Below are 10,255 nucleotides of genomic sequence, written 5' to 3' on the forward strand. Positions count from 1 at the left end.
AAAACCCAAAAACCTAAGTTAATTAATTTTTTTAAAAAACTCTAATCCTTAATTTATTCCCTAAACCTACCTTAAAACCTAACTCTAAATTATTTTAAGAAAACCCTAACTTTAACCCTAAATTACTTTAACAAAACTCTAAAATCATAAAACCCTTAATTCTAAAGACTAAACATGCAAAAAACCCTAACCCTAAAAAAACACGAAGCAAGTTGAGTTCCTAAGGGAGCGATTTTGCCACGTCAACAAAGCACGTCCACATTAGCGCGTTTTGTGCTGATATGGCAAAATCGCTCCCCCAAAGATGTAATTTGCTAAAATTTCACTCAAAAACACTCCTACGAAGACACATGTTGTCTTTTCGGCCCTTTCCGGCAATTAATGAAAAAATTAGCCCATTTCCATAAATAAAGTTGGAAATGGAACTTAATTGGTAAAATTGTCCAAAAAATTATAGAAAAATATAAAAAAATTATTATAAATGACATTATAAAAAAAATTACATTTATTTCACCACTTTACAAGATTTAAATAAAAAACCTCAAAACCTAAAGCTTAAATCGAGTCTGATTCTGCCTAGGAACACTTTAAATCATACATAATGATCCCCAAGTTTAACCCAAATAGTTCATCCATTTCCATTAAGAAGAGACTTTACGCAATATCGAGAATCAATCCCTAGTGATTATGATTATCAATCTACTACCCCTAAGCTTCTACCCATCTTAAAAATAATGCATCCATAAATAACCAAGAGTAAGGCCAGAAATCTTAACTCAAGCTTATAAGATTTACAGGCTATAAAGAATATTTATATATAACAAGTTAAAAACCAATCATTCTTGCAAGACAAATGACCCTTCTATCTTTTTCTCCAGGGGCTGCGATAGAGGAAAATTCAGAGGCGAAAACATACCATTGAAACTAGAAGCAGGTGCAAGCTTGAACTCATAAGGACCTTCCTTCACTCCCCACACCTGTTTAACAAATAAAATTTTATAATGGAGATTTTAACATCATAGTTTTAGACCAAATAAGGTGGGTAGAAGAACCAAAACCATGAAATATGACCTGATTTCCTTCATCATCATAGCCCCTATCCCAGGTACGTATTTCGTTGTTCTTCAAAACCATAAGTTCGGAAGTAAAGTGTGTTGCTCCATTCTAGCCAAATGGTGAAAAAAATATGGCAATTAGTGCTTGCTAGTATAGCATCATTCACTGCAATAGAAAATATTCATACTAACTACTTCTTACTTGAACCGTTTCCTATGTTAGTTGAACTCAGATATGAGTAGGAAATACAGGTATGTGTCTGATATATCACATTTTTAAGTTTTATCATATATTTGGAAAATCATACCCCACGCCAAAGCCTAATTATGAGAGACACAGATGCTTACAACCTCGAAGGTTGGACAAAAAAAAAATTTCAGGAATGACAACATGATTGACAGAGAGAATAATATACCCATGAATTTGGGAAGCCACCTGGTGGAGTTGAACCTTCGTATAAACAGCGTTTCCCCCTCTCACAGCGATTAAGGTATATAGTTGTCAGAGGTTCTGCAATATCCTGTTCATAGAATATAACTTTACAAGAAGCAAAATTACCATTGCCAGTAATGACCAAAATCTAGACCTTCAACTCAAATTTATTGGTCAAAATGCTTATTGCCAAAGTGATAATGGTTACCAACCACTAGCATGCTCTAAGAAGGCAAGAACCTAAGCATGATAAGTTATGACAAGATAGAAATAGCAAGTACCAAGCACATGACAACGGGGAATATCTACAAATTGCGAACAAGAAAATCAAAGTCATGCATAGATGCTTGCACACAAGGGAATAATGTGAAAAGGCTTACACCAATAACTTCTTCAGGTAGCGGACGTTGATCCCTTGGGCGGTCACAGAAATTCTTGTAGTCCTCCACATCTCTAATCGCATATGAACTTACCTGTGCCAGTAAAATACAAGTTAGAAATCTAAAATCCCAGCTAGCTCCAAAGACATCAAAGGAAGGCAATAGGTTATCAAGGAAACGATGTGGATATACTCAATGTAAACAATAATAGTAGAACAAATTGGCATTGCTTACAGAATGTATTGATCACAAACCCCTCAAACATAGGGAGATTCTTACACTGTGTTCCTTTTTTTCTTTTTTTCTTACTCTTAAATCCTAAAAATGACATTACTCAACCGTGAAGTTAGCACTTTTAATAAATCAGTGTAGAAACAAACCTCAACATCGCATTTCAGATCTTTTGGACAAGGCTTCACCATGAGAAACCTCTACAACCAAAAAACTGTCAGACTTGTATGAGGTAAAGGTGTTCCACCGAAAGTGAGTTAAGAGATCAAAGGAAAACACAGAATAAAAAACATAAATATAACTTAAGGTATTCAATTATCATAGATGTCTGATCAGTATATCTTCTTGCATGGTAGTTTACCTGCCGAAAGGGTTTCTGAGGAGTCCTCCAAAACGCCTAAACCAAAAGAAATGCAAACCACTAAATTGTTGCATATTAACCGAAAATTTTAAGAACAAATAGATTGAATAGGCACTGAGTTGAACAAAAACCTGTTCAAAATATAAAACCTTTGAACCATCCACCATCTCTGTTGCAGGGCAAGTAAGTATTCTGCAATTATCAAAATTTCTTAAAATTTAGATGTATTTAAAGCATCAGCTACCGAAAAAAATGAACCATAACATAAACTAAGAAGCAAGGGCTTATTTCTTCCAAAAAATAAAGTATGCTGTAAGTAATATCGAGCTCAATCAACAACCATAGAATCTAAAATTAACTTCGTTTTTCATCCTAGATACAGTAAATAAATAGATAGTACCTGAAATTGAAGTAATTATCTGGGTCTCTAGAGGCTTGCTCCCTCGAGAACTACCATTAAACATGAAGAAAGAAAGAAAATAGACAATAAAAAAAAACGATAGAAAAAAAAGAAGAGAACGGAGAAAAAAATGAAGTACCTTTTCACCGCTAAGAGAACGGGCAACGATTTTAGCATGGTCCCAACGAGTGGTGGATTTGGTCAACCTCTTGAGCAAAAAGGCGCCGCCAATTAGAGCCAAGGTCTTCACTACCAAACCTCGAGCTCGGCTCCATCCATTAGGGTCCGATTCCGACCCCGACTCCGAACCTTTTGCCATATATTATAATGATATAATTCCCCAAAATTCAGAGCTCATCCAGACACCCACATATTAGACCAGCAGAAATATCGAAGGAAAATAATGATCTAGATTTCTCCAGAAATAAAGGGCGAGCCAAGCCAAAAGTGAAAAAGTAGGATGGATATTCGAGATTATAATTTGTTTAGAATTGATAAACAAGGGTTTGGAGTTTTTGGGTATATTATTGGTGGTGTTGTGTCAGTGTTTACCACGTTTCTCCTCTCTTTTTCAGTTTTCACGCACTGTTTACCACTCTTCTCTGTTAGGAGAATTATTTTTTTAGGGTATATTTTTATTTTAGTATTTGTGTGTGTGTGTGTGTGTGTGATATTTTACAAATACATACTTTAAATATACCGTTTTAGATTTATTAATATTTTAAAAATATTTTATATATGTATATAAAAATATTTAAAATAATAAATAAAAATGACAGTAAATAAATTTTAAATATAAAATATCCATTAATTATATAAAATATTTGCTTATCAATAAACTCTACAAATTAAAATCCATGACTCAATAAATCCAAAATTAACAAGAAAAAAGAAGGCGAAGGGTGAATGGGGATTTTTCTTTGATAATCTTGTAATAATATTGTATTTTATATTTTAAATATGAGAATATGTCCTAGAAAAAATACTTTAAAATTATGTTAAACTTTACTTTTCGATGTAGTCTTTTTTTATTGGTCAATACATTTCAATCAATCTTTAGCATAATAGTAAATAATTAAAAATTTTATATTTTAATATTATTTATACACCTTTTGCACCATGTTTTGATCGATGTGACTGGAATTGGTCGGAGTGAACTGATATAGTTGAAACTGGTATAGAACCGACCACCGTCCTAAATTACCTTTTTCATAAGTTGGTACTTTGGTTAGTTCAATCGTTAGTCAAACTATTAAGTCTATTTAAAAAAAAATTTTAACCCATAAATTAATACCTAAACTACACTATTTCCCCAAGTTGTTACTTAAAACTTTTTTTTTGGTACAAGTGGTACATAAATTATTCTTTTGTTACACATTTTACACCAAAATATTATGTAACGACCCGATAGTTAGGGGTGTCAGAAAGTACATTCTTGGGACTCCATTCCCATAATTAGGACTCATAAATATTTTTAATAAATATTTACGAAGCTAGTTGTGTAGTTAAATAGGTTTGGTTAAGCGAATTTACTTGAATTAAAAGTAATTAGGTATAAGGACTAAATTGTGTATAGAGTAAAAGTTGAATTATAGATTAAAGAATAATTAAAGGGACTAAAGAAGCAATTATGCCTTATTCCATTAAGTGGACGGCATTAGTGAATTATTTATGTAATTTATGTGTAAATTTATTTTATATATTATAATAGTTAAAGTTAAAATATATTATAATATTAAGAAAACTTAATAATTAAGTAAATGTATATATATAATAATAATTAATTAATTAATGTATAATAAAACAAATAAAAAAAAGGAGAGAAAGCCATACAAACTAAGAAAGAAAATGAAAGAAGAAAAGAAGGAGACGCACGGCTTTAGGGCTCCAATTTTTTAAAGTTCAATTGCTAATGTCATACCAGAATCTTTGAAATAAAAGGGAAAAGATAAGATCGACGTCGAATATCTCAGAATTCACGGTTTGTATTTCTATAATTCAAACCTAGTTATTAATTGTTGTATTTTGATTTAATGCATATGGTAAGTGGTTGAGATGAGTATTTGGCACTTTGATATTGAATTGAATTAAAGTTGATTGAAATGGATTGAATTGATATATATATTATGAATGTATTGATTATTTGAATTGAAATGAATATTCATCTGTATATGTGATTATATGAAAATTTTATATTGGATATTGGTTGTTTTTGAAATGTGAAATTAAACCCTATTAACTGTATCGGGCTGAGTCGGATATAGATGGCATGCTATAGGATAGGAAAAGTTCAGAGATTTCTTCGACTTCGAGTTGATGAGGCACTGGGTGCCAATTTACTTCGGTTTAACCGGTGAGAAACTGGATGTCAAATTTATATAGCGCTAGGCGCAGTTACTACTTCAAATTTATCCGATAAGGCACTGGGTGCCAAACTGGTGTGTTGGTTGGATCCGTGTACCCGTCTGAGTCCGAGTCATGTTAATAGGGGTAATTAAATAAAATGGTACTATGATTGATATTAGATGATATTATATGTGAATTGAAAATGAGATAGTAATTTGAAACATGAAAATGAGATACATGAGTTATGTACTCATGAATTGGATATGGAATGGATAATGTTATTGTTTAAATGATGTGTGGATCAAATTGTGAAAAGCTATTATATAACAAGTGGTGATAATTGAGTATGGTATGAAATGATGTATTCATGAGTTGAGTATTGAATGGCTAATGTCATTGTACAAATAAATGTGTTTTGATATGTGAATAACTATTTATATAACAATTGTGTGAATTGGGACATTGTTTAACAAATGAAATATGACAGCATATGATAGTCATGATACTAGACATTAATATGTGCTTAAAATTCAATTGTGCATATTATATTATCTTGTCTTTATATATTCGGATTATAGAAATACCATTGAGTTTTACTCAGCGTACGATTTTGTTTTTTCTGTTTGCAAATTAGGTACTTCACTTTTGATTGCCAATTCAGCATCCAACAACGATCCCGAATTCAAATGTGGTGATGTTTATCTTTTGTGTCGGCATTTACCTAGGACGTCTAAATGATAGTTATTTTGTGGATGGATTATAAATCTAATGTTGGTTTGGTATATACATATAAACATGTGTTTGTGTTTGAAGCCATATTATGGCATGGTAAATTGAACCAAATCTAGATATGTACATGTGAATTTAAGTTAATGTTTTAAGTAGTTTTAAGTTAGGCCAAATTGATGAATTTTGACACGTTTATAATTTTAATTTGGTTGATGTTTTGATGATATAAATGAATGGGGGTACATTGGTTAGGTACCTAGGATGATTATTTTATCATGTTTTGTATGTGTTTGATCGTGTTTTAGACAGGTTAAGCGAATGGTTTTTGAGTTCTTTAATTTCCAAGCATATAGGAATTGGTAAATTTGTTGTTTAAGGCACATTTTAGGTCCACACGGCCAGACACACGAGCATGTGACTTGGTCATGTGAGACACACGACTAGCACACGGGCGTGCGAGGCCATTTCAAAAGGTACATGGCCTGGCACAATGGTGTGTGGCTTGGCCGTGTGACCCAAGTCAGAGAGTTACATGGGCACAGACACGGGCTGGGACATGGCCGTGTGTCCCTACTTCGAATGCCCACACGACCAGACACACGGGCGTGTGACTTGGCCATATGAGTCATACGGTCTGACCACACGGCCGTGTGAACCCTACATTTAAAATTTTTCTAACTTTTCTCTAAAATTTTCAAATGTTCCTTATTTAGTCTCAAATTGTTTCTAAAGTGTTTTCAAACTCTCAAGGGTTTAATATGAGACTCTATGTATGTTAATGATGAATCATTTTATGATTTTTGAAATGTTTGAAATGAATGATTAGATTATGATTCTCGATAATGCTCTAAAACCCTATTTTTATGACGGATACGGGTTAAGAATGTTACATTTAGTAGTATCAGAGTTTTACAGGTTTAGTGAATTCTCAGACTAAATCAAGCTCGGAATTGAGTTTAGAGGTACATGCCATAGTTGAGTCGAATTGAGTCAAGATTTGGATGCAGATATATTTATTTTTGTTTTATAGTTGAAAATGTTGGATGATTATAATGAAAATGTTGATCAAGAGATGTATACCGGAGATGATGTCTCCAATAAGTTAGATGGAACCGAATCGGTAGCACCAAATGTTAATCCAGTTAGTACTCAACAACCTAACATTGAGCGAGGTAATACTGAGGGAGGAGGTGATTCACAGTTACTTAGAACTATTGATGATACTCTCCAGCGTGTGGCGGAAACCACATCCGCTACGACATCTGTACCTACTGTTCGTCGAGCTTTGATTAAAGAGTTACGTAGATGCGGTGCGACTGAATTTTTAGGATTGAAATGAGTTGATCTTTCTGCAGCGGAAGTTTAGATTGAATCCACTAAACGCATCTTGCAACAACTTGAATGCAACCCGTGTGAGAGCATAAAATGTGATGTTTCTCTACTCCAAGGAGAAGCATATACTTGGTGGTAGTCAGTGACACGCCATGTATCTACAAATCAGGCTAATTGAGAATTTTTCCAAAAGAAATTCCAAAAGAAATATGTTGGCGAATTGTATATCGAAGATAGAAGACAAGAGTTTTTTTATGCTGATAAAAGGTGGGATGTTTGTGGTTGATTATGAACGAGAGTTTTCACGACTTAGTAGGTACGCTGTTGAGTTTGTACCAACTGAAATTGATAGTTGTAAGCAATTTCTATGTGGTTTACGTAATGAGTTACAAGTACAGTTAGTGTCGCACAGAATTACTGAGTTTGTGGACCTAGTTGAACGAGCAAGAATGGTAGAGCAAGTTTTGGGTTTTGATAACAAAACTGAACATACCCACACTGTTGGGAAGCGTCTTGGAGCTGCGAGTTCAAATCCACAACCGAAGAGATCAAAAAAATTTTGTAGTAGCTGAAGATCAAATTTTAAGTCAGATAGAGCTGATAGAACTCGTGATAGACAACCGACTATGTCTACGGGTAGTGTGTGAGGTCCATCCAGGAATACTGATATTCTGAATTGTGAGCACTACGGGAAAAAGTACCATGGTGAATGCTAGAAATTAACTCGAGGTTGTTTTCGATGCGGATCTATGGAACATTTTGCTAGAGAGTGTCTGAAGAATGAGAAAGCTACAAATGTTATTTCTCAGATATCTGTGCCTACTCCTAGGGGTCGTGGGTCGAGTCGAAGTGGTTCATTTTCGAGAGGGGGTGCCAGAAAGAGAAATGATATTGTTACTCATCAGTCGGAGGCTAGAACGCCAACTCGAGCTTATGTTGTGAGGACTCGTGAGGATGGCGATGCCAATGACGTTGTGTCAGGTATCTTTTTATTACATTCAAAACATGTTTATGCTTTGATAGATCTGGGATCTTCACATTTGTATGTTAATACTGAATTGGTTAAGTCGGGAAGTTTAAAATCTGAGACGTCTAGAGTAACCATAGTAGTGTCTAGTCCATTGGGACAATCTGTGTTAGTAGATTAGGTGTGCAAGAGATGTCCATTAGTGATACAGAATATAACCTTCCCTGTTGATTTGTTGATAATACTGCTTGGTGATTTTGATATGATTTTGGGTATGGATTGGCTTATGGAGCATGGAGTGATTTTGGATTGTTGTAAAAACAAGTTAGTTGTTCAGACTGAAGGCGGTGATATGATTGAGGTGAATGGTGTTTAAACGAGTGGTTCAACTCGTATCATTTTAGTAATTTGAGTTGATAAACTTCTTAATCAAGGTTGTGAAGCTTTTCTAACCTATGTTATCAACTCGAATTCTGATGAGAGTTAGTGCAGTAAAATTTGAACTTTTTGCAAATTCCCTTATGTGTTTCCAAAAGAATTACCGGGATTACCTCCAGATCGGGAGGTTGAGTTTGCAATTGAAGTGTTTCTTGGTATGGCTCCAGTGTCAATGTCCCCCTATCGTATAGCACCCATGGAGTTGAAAGAATTAAAAAATACAATTGCAAGACTTATTGGATCGTGGCTTTATACGCCTTAGTATATCGCCTTGGAGAGCTCCAGTGCTTTTTGTCAAAAAGAAAGATGGTTCGATGCGGCTTTGTATTGACTATTGACAATTGAATAAGTTGACGATTAAGAATTGATACCCTCTACCCCTTATTGATGACTTATTCAATCAACTAAAATGAGCTTCTATCTTTTCAAAGATCGATTTGAGATCGAGTTACTATCAGTTGGAAGTGAAAGATAGCGATGTACCGAAGATGGTATTTCGTACCTGTTATGGCCATTATGAATTCTTAGTGATGCCTTTTGGATTGACGAATGCTCCAACATCATTTATGAATCTTATGAATATATTTTCCAACCGTATTTGGATCAATTTGTGGTAGTTTTTATTGATGATATTTTGATCTATTTGAAATCCTAATCCGAGTATGAGTAACACCTCAGAATTATTTTGAGAAAAACGGTTATATGGAAAGCTTAGTAAGTGTCAATTTTGGTTATCAGAGGTTATATTTTTGGGTCATGTTATCTCGACAGATGGAATTGGAGTTGATTCGAAAAAGATCGAGGCAATTGTTCAATGGAAAGCATCGAGGAATGTGTCAAAGATTCGTAGTTTTCTTGGACTAGCTTGTTGTTACCGAAGAGTTGTAAATGGATTTTCAAAGATAACTTTGCTAATGACAAAGTTATTGCATAAGAATGTTAAATTTGTCTGAGACGATCAGCGTCAAGAAAGTTTTTAGAAATTGAAGTAGATGTTAACTGAAGCATCGGTTTTGACCTTACCATAATCGAGAAAAGATTTTTTCGTTTATAGTGATGCCTCATTGAAAAGTCTTGGTTGTGTTTTGATGCAAGATGGGAAGGTGATAGCTTATGCATCTCGTCAGCTAAAAATGCATGAATGTAATTATCCGACGCATGATTTAAAGTTAGCTACTGTAGTTTTTGCTCTAAAGATCTGGAGACACTACCTGTACAACAAAAAGTGTCTTATCTATACTGGTAATAAGAGTCTCAAATACCTCCTATCTCAAAAGGAGTTAAATTGGAGAAAGCGTCGTTGGGTAGAGCTTTTGAAAGATTTTGATTACGTTATTGATTACCTCCCTGGTAAAGCTAACATTGTAGCTAACGCATTGAGTAGAAAAACAATAGTTGAATTGCGAGTAATGTTTGCTCAACTCAGTATCAATAACGATGGAAGCCTATTGGCTGAATTAAAGATCAAACTGGTGATGTTTGATCAGATTAAGTCAGCGCAGTTAGATGATGACAAGTTGACGAAGAAAATAGAAATGGTTTAGAATGGTATATTAGAAAATTTCAGCATTGATGATTGTGGT

General features: G+C 34.1%; 1 protein-coding gene across 1 annotated transcript; it reads right to left on the reverse strand.

Moving 5' to 3' along the window:
- Positions 1-451: 451 nt before the first annotated feature.
- On the reverse strand, positions 452-3,464 carry LOC105788645 (chromophore lyase CRL, chloroplastic). Its single transcript, XM_012615613.2, has 9 exons — positions 3,000-3,464; positions 2,861-2,910; positions 2,592-2,652; positions 2,461-2,496; positions 2,249-2,299; positions 1,869-1,961; positions 1,472-1,576; positions 1,072-1,164; positions 452-977 (listed from the first exon to the last, which is right to left on the reverse strand). Exons 1-9 carry the CDS (start codon positions 3,177-3,179, stop codon positions 837-839), a joined length of 810 nt encoding a protein of 269 aa, XP_012471067.1. The 5' UTR covers positions 3,180-3,464; the 3' UTR covers positions 452-836.
- Positions 3,465-10,255: the final 6,791 nt, after the last annotated feature.

Source organism: Gossypium raimondii, chromosome 2 (assembly GCF_025698545.1).
Source record: "Gossypium raimondii isolate GPD5lz chromosome 2, ASM2569854v1, whole genome shotgun sequence".
NCBI classification, from domain to species: Eukaryota; Viridiplantae; Streptophyta; class Magnoliopsida; order Malvales; family Malvaceae; genus Gossypium; species Gossypium raimondii.

Coding starts and splice junctions, on each gene's coding strand:
- LOC105788645 (XM_012615613.2), bottom strand. CDS start 3,179: ATGGCAAAAGGTTCGGAGTCGGGGTCGGAATCGGACCCTAATGGATGG. Junction 2,653..2,860: donor GATAATTACTTCAATTTCAG/GTACTATCTATT, acceptor TGATAATTGCAG/AATACTTACTTGCCCTGCAA. Junction 1,165..1,471: donor GTGGCTTCCCAAATTCATGG/GTATATTATTCT, acceptor CCATTTGGCTAG/AATGGAGCAACACACTTTAC.